The sequence below is a fragment of the Elephas maximus genome, chromosome 22 (genome assembly GCF_024166365.1).
Source record: "Elephas maximus indicus isolate mEleMax1 chromosome 22, mEleMax1 primary haplotype, whole genome shotgun sequence".
NCBI lineage: Eukaryota > Metazoa > Chordata > Mammalia > Proboscidea > Elephantidae > Elephas > Elephas maximus.
In genome coordinates this window covers 74900993-74922106 of record NC_064840.1, presented here as the reverse complement: position 1 = coordinate 74922106, position 21114 = coordinate 74900993, and the positions used below count along the sequence as shown (strand labels likewise).

The 21114-nt window shown below is 38.4% G+C and overlaps 1 protein-coding gene across 3 annotated transcripts in view; it reads right to left on the bottom strand.

Moving 5' to 3' along the window:
• Positions 1-21114, bottom strand: part of TUSC3 (tumor suppressor candidate 3) — a 149013-nt gene that overhangs the window by 56467 nt on the left and 71432 nt on the right. For all 3 annotated transcript variants that reach the window (XM_049865208.1, XM_049865207.1, XM_049865209.1), the window contains exon 6: positions 11121-11210. In XM_049865208.1, the coding sequence (XP_049721165.1) occupies positions 11121-11210 (90 nt within the window). The remainder of the gene's footprint in view (positions 1-11120; positions 11211-21114) is intronic.

Below are 21114 nucleotides of genomic sequence, written 5' to 3'. Positions count from 1 at the left end.
CACCAGGGCTCCATGAGGAACTTAGATGGGGCTGATTCTATGAGATTCCAGGCAGTGAACAGGAGAGCGCTAGTATTAAGCATTTCAAAGGACCGGTTTTCAGTTCAGTATAAGGAATATCTTCCCCCAAATTAAAGCTTTCGAAAGCTAAAATTGGCTGTCTCATGAGAAAACGAGTTCCCCAGGACCTACATTGTTTAGGAAAAGGCTCAACAATCATTATTTGGTAGGGATGTTGCACAAGGGATTCTGACTCGTTAGGATACTCACCCTGACAACTTCTGGAGTCTCTGTTATCTAAAAGGTCTACAAAAGCAAGCTCCAGCAGACCTTGTAAACAGAATGTTTTTACTTTTACCCCACACACACCCTATTGGTTCCTTATATAATGGCTCTTCCATTCTCATCACATTGTCATTACCTTGGTTGTGGACTTCATAACTTGCAATTCATCAACAACCTCTAAACTTATCTCTAAGAACTGAGACCATCTGTCTCAACATGACTTACTAGTTTATTGAAGAAAATCTTTGCCTGGCAAAATAAGGCTATAAACAAACAAACAAAATAACCTCACTGTTTGCTTCTGGAAATTCTTACAGATCAATTTATCATAGACACTAGCTGCGCCTGGACAAACAGCTTACTTTAAGATTCTCGCTTTGCAGTGTCCAGCAAACCTAAACTACTCCATTACAAAATGTGTCTAAGCTAAATCAGCTCCCTGCCTCAAAAAACCCATCTTAAAACACTTGAGCCCAGACCCCAAAGCCCTGTAGGTATCCCATAACTTGCTCCTTCTGATACCCTGGGAAGACTTCCTTATTGCTTAGCTTTCCTTTATTAACAAGTTGTCTGTGATGCTCATTAGAAGTGTACTTTGGACATATTATCAGGAGGGACCAGTCCCTGGAGAAGGACATCATGCTTGGTAAAGTGAAGAGTCAGCGAAAAAGAGAAAGACCCTCAATGAGATGAACTGACACAGTGGGTGCAACAATGGGCTCAAGCATAACAACGATTGTGAGGATGGCACTGGACTGGGCAGTGTTTTGCTCTGTTGTACACAGGGTCTCTATGAGTCAGAACCGACTCGGTGGCACCTAACAACAACTATTGACATTGTAGGGAGTTCAACATCACATGTATCTACTTATACACTGAACCAACAATCACCCCTCTCTCTCCCAAAACACCTTCTATACCCACTAGAAAACCAACCCTCTTTTAAAACACAACATTTAATATATTATTTAATGGTTTAAAATATTTCAACAGTAAAACATATATACTCACAAGGCTTTTTATAAATAATCTTAAGTCTCAAAAACATCATGTTGAGTGAAACAAAAAAAAAATCAGACATATACTGTATGATTTTTTCTTTTCTTTTTGACTAAAGCAGTCAGAAACTATCATCTCCTAACAACAAATATTATTCTGAGATTTAATAGTTTCAAACGATGAGGTGCCATAGTGATAATACAGCCCTTTCTTTTTCATAAATGAGGCTTAGGATAGCTTGCATGAATGGACCTAAACAACAGCAGAAAGTGGTATTGAACTGTATGTGCAATCTCAGAAATTTTTTGGATGCTACTTTTAAAAAAGCATGTACTGTTTTGGTCCCATATAATTTTGAAAATATGAAAAGAAATTTTAGGTATTAGTTTGATTACCCAATTAAACTGAGTCTGACAGACATACACATAAAAGGAAGAGTACCGTATTTTTACGCAATAAGGCTCCGTTCTACTTTTTTTTTTTTTGCCAACCACACACCCCCAAGGGTATTTTTGTAAGCGTTCTATCTTAATTTTTTATACATGTTGCTGTAAAAAAAATTAGCATAGCACACTTATGAAAATACCTCAGGGGACACAGTTGGCAAAAAAACGTAGACCTTATGAGCTATCTGCGTAAAAATACAGTACAGCGGTGTGATGTCATCTTGTATAATGGAAAAAGCATTTCTGAAGATCTAAAGTTTACATTTTGAACCTGAAACTACAGTCTAAAGATTTAGTAAGTATACAAATTCCGTATCAAATCTCAGACGTAATATATGGTTAATGGCTACTTATTTTACAATGTTCCTTCTATTGTAAAAATGATTGCTGTGATTCTCGTAATGAAATAAAACTGTAACGTTACCTAACTTACAGAGCTTTTGACAGACTCCTGCAAGATTTGATGTAGGGCACAATAATTTTGTTTCTTGGCAGAAATAAAATGCGACTTTTCACGGTAATTGCTTCTTGGGAGAGAATTAAAGCATTTTTTCATTACTAACACGTTTTTTTTTTTTTTTTAACACAGTAACTCTGCTAGTACATCTATTATAAATTTCATTTCAGGAAACAGGCCTACTTTGAATATTATAAACTTCAACAGTGGCTTTGTTTTCTTTTTTTAAGTTACACCTTCAGGGATAAAATCAAAGATTCTAAGTTGTAGCAGAGGCAGGCAATACGTAAGCAATGTTTTAACACGTTTTATGGTATATATTTCAACATACAGTTTGCAGCAAGTCCAATTTAAAATGTTTTAGATAAACACAAAACCTTTCAGATGCACCAGAGCTTTAGCACACGTACGGAAAAAAAAACAATTACAACATGAATAAAATAGCTTATTAAGTAAATACAGATATTGTTCCATAGTTGGAAATCATTTCATAAAGAATTTGAGTTGCTTGCTGTCAGTGGTCTCCTAGTTAGTAAGTAAAAATATAGTGAATTTAAAGCACTTAGTTTCTCAAATTACTCCAAAAAATAATTAAACAAAAAATTCACAAAATACAAAAATATTCACAAAACAAAACCCTTTACATTTTACAAACATCTAGGAGAAAACAAGCAGTATCATCCCTCTAAATACAGAATTAAATATAAAAGATCCATTAGGTCTGGTAATTTTATGTGCAAGTTCTTTGGCTCATTCATTCATTCACTCAGCAAATATTTATAGCCTTACCAAGAGTACCAAGATGAGTAAAACTCCGATTCAACGGTCAAGATAATTTAACTTTATTAGTGGATATGATTGTTGTATTTTTACGCAAATAACACCTGCCTCCTATGTTTGTTTGCCAGTTGCTCCCTCTCACTGCAAGGTATTTTCAGAGGCACTGGTATGCCAATTTTTTTTTTTTTTTTTTTACATGTTGCTATAAAAAAAAAAAAAATTAGCATAGCATGCTTATGAAAATATCTCGCGGGGGGGGGTAGTTGTTGGCAAACAAATGTAAAAGGTGGGCATTATTTGCCTAAAAATTTGGTATTCAAATATATGTAAGATTAACCACTGGGCCACCAGGGCTCCATAATGGCCCTCAAGGAAAGAAACTGTGAGCAGAGGGTTTTATAATTAACTACCTCAGAACAGAACAATTTTATATCCGCCCAAGCTTAAACAAACACCTGTATCAAAAGAAGTGATACTCTGAGTAGAGAGATAGGCGGGATCAGACGCACAAAGAAAAGAATGCCATTCCAAGATTAGAATAATTACGACGAAGGAAGATGTGTTATGGAAGATGTGTTATTTACTCCTCGTAAACCAGAATTAAAATAAAATTTACATGCATCTTAGGTTTTTATTATTTAGTTAAAAATGATACCAAGATTTTAATAAAACTTATGGGGTGGGAAAAAGTGTGAGAGAGGAAGAGAGAAGGGAGGGAGACAGATCTGCTCTTATTTTTAAATATTCCACACGACTCAGGCTAAAAAATAGGACATTTCCCAAACGCACAGCTACTGTTTCTTTCAGAGTTATTAACTTTTCTGAAAGTTGAGGACCTATCTATAAACTAGAGCATAATTTGGTCTATAATATGACTAACTCATACTCTGGAATTTTTATAGAAAGGGACACAGTGTGTATTTAGTTCTGTTTTGATAATAACAGAATGTGACTGTCAAATTGCAGTCTGTGACGTATTTATGTGAATGTGATATGATATTTATGACTTTATGATAAAAAAGCTTCCTAAACCATACAGGAACACAACATATATGAATACAATCTAACCTTTAGAAAATTTAAACAAATTTTCTCATAGATTCTAAACTTTTTAGCTAAAGTAATGTAGATAATGAATATTAAAATGATAGTCTTTGAGTTTTTATTTTATGTTTATGAAAAATTCATTGTATTAAAATCATGGATAAGCATTTCATATAATCAAAATATAATGACACTTGCTAAATATGCACTGAATAGTACTATATCAAAAGATTCTGAGTTATTATAATCTGCATGGCCTTAGTTTGAAGTTTTAGCAAGTTAGGGTATATGAGCTTATTATGAATTACGACTAATAAAATTATACTTTATTGGTAGGATGAGAATAATTTCCTTGTTTTTTAAAGCTCACCGGGGTCTATTTAGACATTACTCTTTCCAGTGTACTAAATAATTTCCCATAATTGGAAAAAAATTAAACAATATGAACTAGTTGCAAGTAATTTATTCCCTTCTCTGTGGGAGAGGCAATGCTTCTTCTCTTTCACTTTAACATTTTCTCCTTGGAAATCTCTGGATTCTCAGAGAGAATATTTAACTGTATTAGACGAAGCTTGCAGCAGTAGAAGCATCTTCATTCTGCAGTTCTAGAAGCCCTGTGTATGTGTTTTCAAGGTTTTAATTAAAGTACTAACGAGTCTGGAGAAAATATTTTTCAGACATATTTAACATTTTGGGAAGGCTGAAAAATAGAACCTGACTACCAATTTGCAAAGACTTATTCATCTATTCAACTATCATTTATTAAATGTCCTTCGTATATGCTTTGCTAGGAGGTAAGGATACAAATTACACGGTCCTTTTTAACGAACTGCCAGGGTCCCAGGTAGCGACAATTGAAGCAGAGGAGCACTTTGGGTGTAGGGTGACTGCAGACCTTGGTAAAGAAGATTCAGTCAGAGTTCAGGGTCAAGAATGCACATTGTTAATGGTGAGTGGAAACCAAAACTGGTAGAATGAGGGCATAAAACAGCAACAACAGATGCTAGAGACGAAGGCAAAGAGTTTGCCAATGGCCAACTAAACAGACAAGATATAAAAATTCCAAAGGAATCAAAAGATGGGCCACGTTTTCAAGGCCAGATGAAGAGCCCTAGCAACAATGAGACTGTTGTAACTCAGGTATATGGCAAAATAATCTGTTTCTGGGACCATACAATGGCTCATATCCCCACTAATCTCTGAGCTCCAAGAGATATACGCCCCTCTATGGCAAATACGGTGGCCAGCATTTAATAGTCTCTGATAAACATTCATTGCATGAAAAGCTGAAGAAATTAATAGATGATATACAGAGTCTTTGGAAACCCTGGTGGCATAGTGGTTAAGTGCTACAGCTGCTAACCAGAAGGTCGGCAGTTCGAATCCGCCAGGCGCTCCTTGGAAACTCTACGGGGCAGTTCTACTCTGTCCTATAGGGTCGCTATGAGTCAGAATCGACTCGATGGCACTGGGTTTATACAGAATCCCAATTCTAAACTCTACCATCTTCACTGCACATCTTAAGTGTATCAATTCCTCATATCTTTCTGATCTTTTTTGCTTTAAAAATGTCGTGATAATGTTAACATTCTCTTTGCTAGTAGTATGAATATTACAATAAAACTACCAAACATCCTTTGTAAATATGTTCAAAAACAGCATTTACTTGAAAAATGCCTATACAATTTCCAACTCATGACTGAAAATGGTAGGGCAGTACCTTTAATCCACCCCTCAAAAATCTAAAAAAAAAAACGTGTAAAATCCCTGAGGCATGAAAGGGTAACTCACCAGGGAAAGTGTAAGACCATTATGGCTGTCTCAAACATAGAAAAGGTGCCTTATTAACAATAAATTCTACATTAAACCAGCACTTTGCAATAAAATACTTTTACACGTCCACGTAGAACACAGCTCTTAATCTCATTCACGACTGAAGTATTATTTCCATGGTAAAATTTTTGGGGTTATATATGGTAAACGAGAGCAGTCCTCAGGTAGTGCTACAAGCCAAATCTTGAAAACAGAAGGGAATATATTTATTTATGGTGAGAGTTATAACCTAAGTACAAGCTTTATTTTGTTGAATGCATTTTACTCAAGATGACTGTTGAACAGCAATGTTTTTAGATCCCATGAAGCCATAGCTGTACAGTTACCCTTCAGCTACACAGTAATGACTGGCTTTGTGATGACTTTCACTTTGTTCCGTGGACTATTGGCGCTTGCCGTGTGCCACTACAGAGCATCTTAATAGTAACAAACAAGTAAACATGCAATCAGCAGAGCGTCATACTCCCTGCACTATTAATTTTCTTTACATTCTCTGGGCTCATTTACATTCCAGTTCAGCACAGTGAAACTTATGTTGCTAACACTTTCAGGTTCTTCTAGAAATATTTTATTCCACAATTAATATATGAAACTGTGAACAGTGTCACCAACCTTAATTTTTTGATTTTTCAATAGCTAAATTATTTGAAGGAAAAGGTAATTATAAAACCCTTGGCTGGCAATTTCTTTCCTTGAGTACCATTAAGGAGCCCTGGCGGTGCAGTGGTTAAGAGCCCAGCTGCTAACCAAAAGGTTCACAGTTTGAATCCACCAGCCACTCCTTAGAAACTCTTTGGGGCACTTCTACTCTGTCCTAGAGGGCTGCAGTGAGTCGGAATCGACTCATGGGCAATGGGTTGGGTTTGGTTTTCGGGTAATATCTACATTAAGACCCAACAATGCACTCCACAGTCTTTCATTAAGCTTGTCTGGTCCAGTTAGCTCATCCAGTTAGAAAACTGGGCTATGAAAGCCAGAATCAGAAGTTCAGAGCTGACACAGGTTTACTACACGTGGATTCTGTCGGTTGCCACAAACTATACGCCATTCAGACCAGCCTTTCCTCAGGTGTGTACTGGGGATTGGGAGGTGAATGAGGCAGTAGGCATGAATGGCTCAGACTGTTCTACAACCACTTCTAGAAAATAAAATTTGAAACACAGGCCCTCTTGACAGAATATCAAAAACATGGTATAGGGGAACATGTTATCTATCCATCTATACATGGACTGTTAAAATGTGTAATAAGATTAAAATTACTTCAGATAGATCTTAAATTTGTATACATTTTTTATCACATTTTCTGTAGGGATGTTTACAAGACATATAAAACCCGTTGCAGTTGAATCGATTCCGACTCATAGCAACTTTATAGGACAGAGTAGGACTGCCCCGCTGGGTTTCCAAGGCTGCAATCTTTACGGAAGCAGACTGCCACATCTTTGTGCCCTGGAGCAGCTGGTGGGTTCAAACCCCCAACCTTTCGGTTAGCAGCTGACCACTTAATGCAAAAAGGGTGTGAAGAAATTAAAAAACAAAACACACACAAAAAAATTCTAAGTTATTAGCGAAAACCTCTCTAATCTGTGTCTTAAAAATAAATGTTACGCGCATATTAAGGTTACTGATTGCTTTATGTTGATCCTATTATTCCTCTGACTAGTCAGCAAATAATTTAAAAAGAGAATTGAGAAAAGAACTTAAGACAATAAAATCCTAGTAAGAATTCATTATAATCATTTAATAAAACATTTATTGAGGACCTGTTACATGTAAAAGTTGTAAAGATGAGAACTATGCTCAAGAGAAACTCTATGTTCAAGATTTGACTAATATGAGATACACAAAAACTCAAAAATTATTAACCTAAAAGAATGCATATGATACATAAATGGACAAACTACATGTTTATACGTATGAAAGGGAAGAAGGGACAACTTCTAACGGAAGTTAATAAGGAATACATCGCAGAGGAAGGACAGACAGAGGACAGGTGTGATTTGCTAGAATTAGAGGACATTCCAGGAATTGAAGCAGCAAAATAAAACATATGTTCAGGGAACAATGAACAGACAAAATTGGGTAACACTGAGTTCTCTTTGCAAAGTAGTAGAGGTTTAAGGTTGAGAACAGAGATTATGATGGACAGGAAATGGAGAGTTGCTTAGGATTTCCAACTTCACTGTTAACTGATCTCCACACAGATCAACATTATAGCTGTAATCAAGCTATGCTTCAGAAATACTCGTCTAGTGGCCTAAAATTTTAATCTAGGAAGCCAAGTGCCTGGAACGCACTCAGCAATCAGCAGATGGCATCATCATTGTTGCTGTTGTTACAGGCACAGCTTCTTTGGAGCTTACTCCAGGAAACCACAGGTGATGGAATTACAGGCCTGTGAATTAGTCAACTGGTTGAAATGGTAAGACCATAGAGAATACAGTGATGTACCAAGACATTGCATAAGAATGTTGATCCATTTATCATATACTTTAACAAATCATAAACAAAAATAGAAAGTATGGCTTTAATATATTAATTTTCTACTTAAGAATACTCTTTTAGAAGAGTATTAACAGGCAGTAATAAACAAAATTTATGAGATTTCCTAAGTATACACTTTTAAGTATTATCAATAAAATAATGATCACCTTTTTGTCTACATCTACTTGTCCAAACATTAGGTTTTATATTATGAATATAACAAAATAACCTATTATTACTGGTTCATTAGTAAAGTTTTTATTACACGACTGTCAATGTCAGGACCTTCTCTATGTAGTAGGAACACATCAGTAACAAAACAGGTAAGAACCCACGCTGCCTGGAGCTCATATCCTAGTGGGGTAATGGCAAAGGTAGATAAACAAAATACAAAATAAGTATATAAAGTATTATAACTCATAATGAAGATACTAGGTGGTTAGTGCTACGGAGAAGAGATAACAGGAGAGTGTGGGGTGGGAGGAGGATGAGAAGAAGGGGGTCAGAAAAGGATTCATTGAGAAGACTGCAGTTGTCTGAAGACTTCAAAGTAAGGGGACAATTTACTGTGCTATCCTTATTTCCTTTGTAACAATTTAATTTTGAATATTAAAACCTAAAGGCACTGTGAAATAACGTTTTCCTCTATATAATGTAACAATATGTAAACATAGTCAAACCACATCTAGATTATTAAGTCAGATGATTACCCAGAATCTACTCTTGACTTTCTACTCTTGCCATCTATGAGAGCAATAGGAAAATGTTCACAAAAATATGAGACCAAACTGGTCATCATGTGGTATCAATGACCGCAATTCCGCCACTAGCCCCTAAAACCCGATTGGGCAGTCAGCTAACAGGCAACAAATGAAGTGAATTATATCCCTACATTACAGTTCCAGAAGGAAGTCCAGACAAAGTCACAAACAATGCAGGGAGAAGAACCTGTTAGCTTTCTTTAATATTGAAGATATTTGAAACACTGTAAGCAATGAAGTGTCATCAGCTTAAAAATTTATAACATATATTTTGTCACACAGTAATTTTATTCCAGTCAGAAACACTTTTTTTTTTTTTTTAGAAATTAAGGTGTAACAATGGCATTGTGGTTATGTTTTATAAAATAAGAGCTTATCTTCTAGGGATACCTACCGAAATATTTATGTATGAAATGAGAACTGGATTGGGGAACAAGTCAAACAAGACTGCTTATGAGCTGACAACTGAGAAAGCTGGTCCGTGATCGAATTTGCTGTAGGTATGTGGGGGAGGGATCATTATACTACTCTCTCAACATCTGCATATTTTCTAAAAAGTTTTTTTTAAAAAGCATATTTTCAATCTTGTATTAATCTTTGCCAACCTAACAGCAACCTCGAGGAGGGTATTTTGTGATGATAACCTACCACCATACTTCCTAACCACCAAAAGGAAAGGGAAGACAACAAATCAAGTCACGTGAATTCGGCGGCAGCGACTCACGTGAACTCGGCGGCTCCTTTAACATCAGTGGTGTTTCAATGGTGTGGCTTAAGCAGTTCCTAATGTTCTAATATAATGACTGACAGGGTTCTTAATATTTTAATTTCTTCTGTGGTAAATTAATTTTACCACTGGCCACAAACTATTTCCTCTCGTGTCATTACATGTTACTGCCACAGCAGGATACAAAGAGGAAAAACGAGTGCGCGCGTGTGTACGTGACGAATAAAATGGACACTAACGCGCTCCCCAGCCTACCACAGGCTGGCACGTCCGCGGCGTGTGCACGCGCTCCCCGGCCTACCACAGGCCGGCACGTCCGCGGCGTGTGCACGCGGTCCCCGGCCTACCACAGGGCGGCACGTCCGCGGCGTGTGCACGCGGTCCCCGGCCTACCACGGGCCGGCACGTCCGCGGCGTGTGCACGCGGTCCCCAGCCTACCACGGGCCGGCACGTCCGCGGCGTGTGCACGCGGTCCCCAGCCTACCACGGGCCGGCACGTCCGCGGCGTGTGCACGCGGTCCCCAGCCTACCACGGGCCGGCACGTCCGCGGCGTGTGCACGCGGTCCCCAGCCTACCACAGGCCGGCACGTCCGCGGCGTGTGCACGCGGTCCCCAGCCTACCACAGGCCAGCAAGTCCGCGGCGTGTGCACGCGGTCCCCAGCCTACCACAGGCCAGCACGTCTGCGGTGTGTGCACGCGGTCCCCAGCCTACTGAAGGCCAGCACGTCTGCGGTGTGTGCACGCGGTCCCCAGCCTACCACAGGCCAGCACGTCTGCGGTGTGTGCACGCGGTCCCCAGCCTACTGAAGGCCAGCACGTCTGCGGTGTGTACACGCGGTCCCCAGCCTACTACAGGCCAGCACGTCTGCGGTGTGTGCACGCGGTCCCCAGCCTACTACAGGCCAGCACGTCTGCGGTGTGTGCACGCGGTCCCCAGCCTACTACAGGCCAGCACGTCTGCGGTGTGTGCACGCGGTCCCCAGCCTACTGAAGGCCAGCACGTCTGCGGTGTGTGCACGCGGTCCCCAGCCTACTACAGGCCAGCACGTCTGCGGTGTGTGCACGCGGTCCCCAGCCTACTGAAGGCCAGCACGTCTGCGGTGTGTGCACGCGGTCCCCAGCCTACTACAGGCCAGCACGTCTGCGGTGTGTGCACGCGTGCACCTAAGCGGCAGACGCGGTAAGTATCTATACTGATCTACAAAAAGAACCCTTTCTTACTGAGTAAGAAACACAATTCATGATTCCAATATTAAACAAAATTAAGGCTCGGAGAACTGATGCTTACGACGTACACTTACCACTTGTCCATTGTGAGGGTTCTTATGAGCATACGGAGGCCCACGGATATGATTCCACATCTGGCCAGAAGTCATAGCAAAGACTATACACTGAAAAAGAGGGTTCGGTGTTAAACAATATGTAAACAAAAGAAAACCAGAATATCACATTTTTCAAAAATAACGGTCCTGAAACTACCTTTTAAAAATTATATATCAGCTCACCCGTTAAAAATTTTTTTCACTTATTAACTATGGCGGACTCTAGGTAAGTTACTTATTCTTCCTGCATCTCAGATTTTGTATCTATAAAACAAGGATATAATCTATGTTCAAGAATATGTTGATAACTAAATTGGTAACATATGGGAAGCATCTGATATGGCGATAATCTGAGACTCTGAGCTCATCAGAGCCAGTCAAAAGCATACGTTAGACACTTGGTGTTTTAGTGACGGTTTAAAGGACACACAACTATCTTCTAGATCTTCTAAACTTCATTTCTATATCACCTTGAATCACTGAAATCCTACATCCTTGGGTTACAGTACTCAGTTCCCTAGAGAAATGCTTTCAGCAAAGAAGATGATACAGCAAATTCGGATGTTCAGAGATGGAAGAAATCACAAAAAAGGAGTAAACTCAGAGGTCCTATGCCTGCTGTTATCTATCAGAAAAGGCTGTACTTGGAAAACTCACCTTGAAGATACAGGTATTGCAGGGACGACGACAGGACGAACCCGGGGCCAGAGGCAAGCACTGTGACTTCTGTGTACGCACGCTTTGCTTAAATCACCGAATATTTTTAAACTTATGAAATAGAACGCCTTCAGATTGGGATGTGTTTTTTGGGTTAAAGCAGTACCAGCACGTCCTACTACCCTTTATCTTGTCCAACTGACTCTTTAATTTAGCCGCCGGCTTCCTGCAGGTGTCTGAGATTGAGACTTCTAGTGCCAGCAAAGGCTCAGGGCAAGACTGGGTTCTAAACCCACGTATGCACAGGGTGCAAACGGAAAGAGGGGATACAAAACGGTAAGAGAAAGATGGAACAGATTATGGAGGATCTCTGAGTCCAGAGAATTAATTTGGATCCCGTTCTACAACTGCTTGGGAGCTACGGTGTTTCAAAAGAGAATGAAAATGATACAACGCATTTAGAGAGGGTAATCCGAATCTCCCCCGCCTTTCTTTTTTCAGAATAACTCTGATATTAATACAGATTTCTTAAAAGCCACACTGAGCCTGTATAGATTTATCCTAGGTTAGGATATTTTCCTAAAGTCAGGATTTTATAAAATCTATGCACTTTAAATTTAGAAGTATACAAGAATGTAAGACCAAGGGTAAGCACAGAGATTAGAGCGATTCACCATCTAAAAATCATTAAAAACATGTAATTGTTGTATGAGAGAAATAAATTCTAGACCTAATTCACAGGAGAATCACACCACTGAATTTACCGAGTATATTAAAGCTGGTTATTTTTGCTATAAAACCAAAACCAAACCCACTGCTGTCAAGTCAATCCCAACTCCTACTGGCCCCACAGGGCAGAGAGAGCAGAACTGCCACATCTTTCTCCAACAGACTGGTGGGTTTGAACTGCCAACCTTTCAGTTAGCAGCAGAACGGCCCTTTTTTCTGAAGCACCTCTGAATTCAAATTGTTAACCTTTTAGTTTGTAGCCACTTAACCATTTGCAACACCTAATGACTGCTTTGTTCTTAATAACCTGTCACCTTCGAGTAGACTCCCACTCATGGCAACTCTATAGGACAGACTAGAACTGCCCCATAGAGTTTCCAAGGAGTGCCTGTTGGATTCGAACTGCCAATCTTTTGGTTAAAAGCCGCAGCACTTAACCACTACACCATCAGGGTTTCCGTGTTTTCTATAGACACCCAAAAATATCTGAATTCTATTTTGGAGGAACTTAGCCCTTATAGTGGAGCCCGGATTGGGAAGATTGTAAAGGATGGGAAAAAGTAAAACTTGAAGCATAGAAATCAGTTTGGAGGCTAATGTATAAATACACAAGAAACTACTGTTCTGACCTATGGAAGTAGTAAGAATTAAGAGATGTAGACATACAGGAGAAATATTTAAGAGGTGGAGTCAATAGGCCTTGGGAAAAAAAAAAAAAAAGGCTGCCATAGAGTCAATTCCAACTCACAGTGACCCTATGGGACGGAAGTAGAACTGCCCCATAGGGTTTCCCAAGGAACACCTGGTGGACTTGAACTGTCGACCTTTTGGTTATCAGACGTAGCTCTTAACTACCGCGCCACCAAGGCTTCCCAACAGGCCTTGGTGATTGGTTTATTAACTGGATATGACGGGAAAATAAAGAATCAAAATTGACTCCCGTGTTTCTGGTATCTGATTTGGGCAACAAAGGTAGTCTTTGTTGCCACCAACAAGATACAGAACAGGGCAGAAGCACAAGAGAGTTAACGGAAGTGGGGCCAAAAGAAACGGAGTTCAGTTCTGAATGGTTTGACTCTAATGTGCTTTCAAAGCATTCCTATCAAAACATCTTTGGGTGGTGAGGCTTCCCAGAGACGTTTTCATATATGATGTAACGACAGAGGTCTGGGTAAAAGCTACAGATTTGAGAGTCCTCAGCACAGAGGTGGTTACTGAGGTCGTGGGAATGGATGAAAACCGCTCAAGAAGAGTAGGTAGGGTGAGAAGAAAATGCAGCCTAGGGAAGAACCATGATAAATACAGCTAGTTAATGAACACGAGCCTGCAAAGAAAACTAGGACAGAGAAGTCAGAGAATTAAGAAGAAAACTATGAAAGTACTGTACTATAACAAAAGCCAAGGATAGAAGGAATGGTGGTCAGCTACTGTCAAACGCTGGGGAAAGACCTAATACAAAACTGCCAGAAAAGTCTAAGTGTCCCTCTCTCAAATTAATTTAGCTACTCACTTAGGATACCAAAATACTTAAAAGACAAAAACATTTCAAAAATTGTAATGCATGCCCAAGAACCTTTCAAGCTCTTTAAGGCCTACCATTGGTATACTTAAAGTGCTTTGCTTGGCAGTGTATCGTAACAGTTAATAAGAAAGCAGGCTCTTAAGTCAGAACGCTTGGCTTCCGGGCCTGTCTTCAGCATCTGTACCACCCTGGAAAAGCTCACCTCCAGGCTTCAGTTTCCTATCTATAGTACTGGGATAATACTGGTATCAATCCTTTTAAGCTGTGGCGGTTTTAAGTAAATTAATCCATGTAAAAGACTTAAAATTGTATATGATACACAGTATAATCTCAATAAATATTATCTGGAGTCCCTGAGTGGCACAAATGGTTAAGTGCTTCACTACTAACCAGAAAGTTGGTGGTTCGAATGTACTCTGAAGTACCTCAAAGAGGCCTGGCAATCTATTTCCAAAGCATCGGCCACTGAAAACGCTACAGCTCACAGTTCTGCTCCGACACGCATGGTGTTTGCCGTGACTTGGAACTGACTCCACAACAACTTTGTTTTGTTTTGTTTTGGGTATTATTTACTGTTATTCCAAAGCTCTCTGCAATTTGGTCTTATACTTCTAAATAGCACCATGTCCCACCACCCCATAACTGGCACTGCCTGCTCCATGAAGGCCCTCTTCTCAGTTCCCAAAAGCCCCTCCATACCCATGATGGCAACGCCTACATCTCATCAACACTGCTTACTCCTACCTGAGGGTTAGCTCATGAAGTAGTTTCTGTTTACTTATTCATTTGCCAATTATTTACTGAGGATCTACTCTATGATAGCTATTTTACTGGGGATATAACAATAAGATAAAGATGGCTCTGCCCTCAGCTGGAAGTCCTGAATAACTAATGTGTACCCTGAATCATGAAAAATATTTTTCATATTCATTTATTCAACTTGTATTCACTGAGGGTCTACCATACGCTGAAGAATTGTTTTAGAAGCTGGAGATAAAATAATGAGCCAAAATAAAGGGGAAAACTGCCATCATGGAATTTATGTTCTATAGGGGAAAACAGACAATAAAAGAGTTAAAAAATAAATTATATAATGGATGATATGTCCTCTGAAGAAAACTAAAGCAGGAAAGGGGAAATGAAGGGGGGTTGCAATGTTTATTACAGTAGTTAGGAGGGGCCTCCCCAAGAAGATGGGCTGACAGCACAGATCTGGAGGAGGACAGCAAGCCACGTAAATATCTGGGGAAACAGTGTCCCACGCAGGGGGAACAGTCAGTGCAACAGGCCCTACTGAAGGAGAATGTCTGTCTGGCATGTTCTAGATAAAGAAGCCAGTATAGTTGAAGGGCCGTGACTGAGAGGAGGAGAAATAGGTAAGATGGGTGAAATAATTAGGAGATTGATCTCTTATGAGCCATATGGGCTGCAATTTTGAAAACAGACTATAGGGTGGGCAAAGGTGGAACCTAAAACATGGCTAAAAGGCTATTTGAAGACGTGAATTACAAAATAAATAGAGCTTAACAAAGGTGGTAGGTCTGGTGAGAACTAGAATTGGGACATACTTTGGAGGAAAAGTCAATGGAATTTTCAGAAGGATGAGATGTGGGTATGAGAGAAAAGAAGTGGTAAAGGAAGGCTACAAGGCTTTTTACCTGAACAATAAAGTTGCCCTTAACTAAGAATTCCAAAGGCTATATGAGAATTACATTTGGGGACCAACATGAGGAGCTTCATTTTTATACCTGATATAATTTTGAGATGCCTGATATAATTCCAAACAGAGACACAGCACAGGCAACTGAGTTTATTAGTCTGAAGTTCAGGGGAAGAGCTGGCCCCAGGACAAAATCTGGAAGTCAGTGGTGCTTCTGCAATATTTAAACCCTTAAAACTGGATGAGATCACCAAGGAATTAAATGTACACAGAGTAGAGAAGCAGACCAAGAAGTGAACCCTCCAGTCACTCCAAAATTAAGAGGTGCAGGAGACAAAAATAAAAAGCAAAGGAGATTAAGGAAGAGCAGCTGGAGAAGAAAACAGAATATAGGAAAGTGTTGCACACTGGAAGACAAGTAAAGAAAGTGAATTTGTGGGGATGAAAAGATTAGCTGTGTCAACACTGATGAGAAATCCATAATACTAAGATCTACAACTAAAACTTGAATTTAGCTCCCTGGAAACTACTTGTGCCCTTGACAAGAGCATTTTCAATGGACTAGTGGGGCAAAATCCTTTTTAAAAAGAATGAAACAACATACACAACCATTTCAAGAAGTTTTGCTATAAAGAGTGTGACAAAAATAGAATAACACCTGAAAAGGACAGTGGTGTTACATCTCTTTAAGGATGAATCACAGGACGATTGTATTAATACTGGGAATGATTCAGTAGTAAGGGAAACCTTAACGACGATACTGGAAGAAGGGAAAATGGTTGGAGTACTGCCACTGAAGAGGTGAGAAGAAATGCTACCTAGTACATGGGCAGGAGGGGGTGCTAGTCTTAGATAACGGCAGAAACAGTTCAAGTAACGCAGCGATACGCAAGCCCCACACAGTCCGTGCAGAGAATGCAGTGGTGAAAGACGTTCTGGGCACTTGAAGAGGATAAAAACAAATCTTTATTTTCACTAACCTATAACTAAAGCTCTGCAAATTTTTTTAAAAACTGAAGCTGTCAATGATTCCATTCTATTTGGGTCAACCATCAATGTCCATGGAAGCAGCAGTCAAGACATCAATGATGTACTGCATTGTACAAAACGCCTGTTTAAAGTTTAAAAAGCAACGATGTCATGTTGATGACTGTGTGCCTAACTCAAGCCATGGTCTTTTCAGTCACTTCATATGTATGGGAAAGTTTGATACTGAAAAAGGAAGACTGAAGAAGAACTGATGCATTTGAACTACGGTACTGGTGAAGAATAAACAACAAATATACCGTGGACTGCCCGAAGACCAAACAAATCAGTCTTAGACGAAATACAACCAGGATGTCCCTTAGTGAGGATGACGAGACTTCAGCTTACTTACTTTGGACAAGTCATCAGGAAAGACCAATCTTTAATGGAATGGACTAACACAATAGCCAGAGGGGACCCAGATACACCAGCGATCAGGAGGACGGCGCAGCACCAGGCCACATTTCATTCTGTCATGCATAAGGTCACCAGGAGTCAGAACACACTCCATGGCAACTAGCAACAACAACATAATTAAAATTTATAATTTCCTTCAATTATGAAGGCAGGTGACAGACGACAATAGTATCAGAATTACCTGTGATTCTCTCAGTGAGAGAAATGCAGATATTTTCATATCACAACAGTTACTGTCAAAATCTCAAAACAGTTCATACTCAACAAAATCATCATTAGTTATCAGACCTACGGTTCTTGTGATTTAATACATAAGGAAATATATGTTACTATATCACAAATTTTACTAATATAAGACAAAAATACTCAAGATTCGCTAAAAAATTGAGATCTTAAAATTATATAGCAGTAACAACACTATAGTCTGTTAGAGAATTTTTTTTTTTTTTTTTTTTTTTTAAATCTCACCTTAAAACATGATTTACTCAAGAATCCAAGAAATTGTCTCAGGAAATAAAGCCAGGCTTAACCACGGTACACTCTGCTGAGTCATCTGAAGTACTGACAGATGTATTTACAGTACTTGTAATTATTCACATCACTGTGGCACTTTTCACAACAAACAAAATACTGAATGAACGTTAACTTCTAAAACACAAAATAGCTCAGGTTTATTAAAAAAGCTCTTCTCTAAACAAGTGTTAACTGATGTTTTCTTTTTTGTTTTTAACAGCTGAAATGTCCACTTAGTTGCTTTTATTAATCTGGAATTTCAATTGCTGCAGTTCGTTTAATTAGTTTTAACTAAAATATTCATACAAAAAGGGCATGATTCGTAACGGTACCACTCAATGACTTGTCACAAAGTGAACCACCATGTAACTATCACTGAGATCAGGAAACAGAACACTGTCAGAGAGGCAGCAGCCCTTCTTGCCACTTCCTAATCACTACCCAGATTCACTCTGAAGGGGTGACAGTATTTTCTGGAAAATGCTGAATCATAGTGTATGTGTATATTCAGCTTTTTGCAGATAAAACCAAGCACATTTCCAAGAGGCTGGACCAAATTTACACCCCAACCAGCAGTGTACGACACTTCCACTTGGTTCACAGATTCTTGGTATTACCTATTCGCATGTGTGCGCGCTCATTTTAGCTGCACAGGTAGATACATGCTAGTGTCATATAGTAGAACTAATTTGTATTTTCCTGGTCATCACTGAAGTTGAATACCTTTTCACATATTTAGTGAAATTTCGGCTGTTTTTTGAAGTAGCTGGCAAGTCTTTTGCCTACTTTTATAAAATTCAATTATCTGCTTTTTTCTTAGTGTTCATAAAAGATCGTGATATTTCTGGATATTAAATATACATATGACAAATACCTTTACCTAACAGATGGCCTGCCTTTCTTATTGTTTTCCTAATGGTGCCTTTTGACATGTGGAAGTTCCTATTTTGAATGTTCTTCAGTTTATCAGTTATTTCCTCTATTATGGCTACCACTTCTTATATCCTGTTTTAAGAAATCCGTGTCCATTCTGGAATCATGAAGATATATAGCTATGTTTTCTTCTAAAAGAGTTAATCTTACATTTTACATTTAGATTCTCAATTCATCTTGAGTTAATTTTTTTTTTTGTATATAACCAGAAGTATATACATGACCACTTTTGTCATAAACCACATGACTGTATAAGCATCAGTCTATTTCTAGACTACCAACTCCATTTCATTGATCTATATATTTTTGTGAAATAACACAAGTCTTAACTATTGAAGGTCTGTAATAAATTTTGGTATCTCCATCAGTGTTAATTCTTTTTTTTATTGTGCTATAGATGAACATTTACTCATTCAACAATTAATACACATATTGTTTTGTGACACTGGTTTCCACCATTAATTCTTCAGTTCTCTAGCATTGTTCCTGTTATTCAATATTGTGTTGACTATTCTATTCTTTGCGCTTTGCCTTTTCATAAAAAATTTAGAATCTTGTTGATTTTAACAACAACAAAAAAAAGCTGCTGAGATTTTGTTCCAGGTAAAAATAAACATATTTAAAATGCTGAGTTTTCCAAACTATGAACATGTTACACCCTCTATCTGTTCAGGACTTTTCAAAATTTCTTTCAATAATGTTTGGTGGTTTTCAGTGTATCTTTCGTTAGACTGATTCATAGGCATTTGAGTGTTTTTGATGTTATATGGAAATGGACGATCTTTAAATTTCATTTTTTTTTTTGTTGATGGCATATAGAAATGCAAGCAATTTATGTATATTCACACCCACACATTAATGTGTTGGCCAGGGTCTCCAATACAATATTCAAGAAAACACATCTTGTATGATTCTTTGGAGACCGTGGCTGATGGAGTTAACATGCTTGGCTCCTAAGCAAAAGGTTGAAAGTTCAAGTATACCCACAAGTGCCTCAAAACAAAATCCTGGGGATCTACTTCCAAAAAATCAGCCTTTGAAAACCCTTTGGAGCACAGTTCTACTCTGACACACAAGGTCAAAAGCTTTAGTTTTCTTCTGCAAAACACAAAGTTTGATTTTGTTACGACACCCTTAACTAGTTGAGTGGTAAACAAGCTGTTAACGGATAAGAGAATTTAAATGCTCGCTGTCCAGAAAAAATTCTAAATATATTCTATAATTCCACTGTATATTCCATGTCTTAAAATACAATAATGTTATTGAATTATAAATATTTTAATGATGTATTTCTTCTTAATAAACAAATGTTGTAAATGATCAGAGTAACATCAGACAAGCAGACACTATTAATTTCCTACTATCCACAAATGGTTTATAACAAATTTTTTGAAGCTCGGTCTCATGGTTATGTTATATAAAACCATCACTGTTTCACCTCACTCAACCTATATACTGAATTTGTAAGAAACAAAGGTGGGGAGTACCTTTAGGGGCACTTCAGCTATCAAGAAACCCCCCTGAAGACTTAAGACTTAATTGAATGTGAAGCAATCACACATCAACGATGGCTGTTTCAACACTTACAATCACCACTGAGTGGGACTAACAAGATCAGCAATGGCACAGAGCGCCGAAGCTCAGCAGGTACTCCGTGTACTCGGTCTCCACAGCAAGGCTTATTTAATAGTGGCTATCTGTAATAAAACGGCACTGGATTCTATCTATAATAAGCAAAAGATTCAGGCAACTGCATTCAAATGCTAAAAAAATTCCACATACAAATAGTTTTAAAGTGTTTCTTGAGTTCCTGGGGCCATTGCCTCCTCTCTCTACAGAGCTAGATTCATTCAGTATGCTCTAAATTAAACACGTGAGTTCATTTCATTACACTGTCGCCACAACTACTAATGCAAACAAAAATGGCTACATATGAAAATCACCTATTTGCAAATAGACGTACCTATCTTCAAAAGACCAAATGATTCAATTGCCTGGTGAAAAAATTATTTAGGGTCACCATCAACAGGAGTTACTTCACTGAAAAAAATATTGTCAGCAATTACTTCTCATTTTTAAGGAGAACAAAATAATAAACCACAGAGACGGTATCTATAGGATATTAAAAAGCTATATAATTTTACTGAAATAAATTTGGAAGAAAAAAGCTCTTTCGACTGTTTGTTGAAATGAGAAGTCTTGTAGTTTAGAATCGTCCCAATACATACATTTTTACTGATAAACCGCACTGTGTACCAAAGAACCTTCTGTGAATGCGAAAATTTTGTACTAATCTTCAGTTTATAGGTTTTTCATAAAACTTAAGTAATTAAACTGATATAACTTCGTTGAGACAGAAGAAACATTAGGGTGTGTGAATCGTCCTACAATGCAGACCATCAGTGTTAAAAGGCAGAAAACAGCTTATATCCTACTGTGATTTACTGTGATAATAAAGTCTGGGTTATTAGATTTTCTAATGATGTTTTATCTTTCATGTCTTTAATAGCAGATTT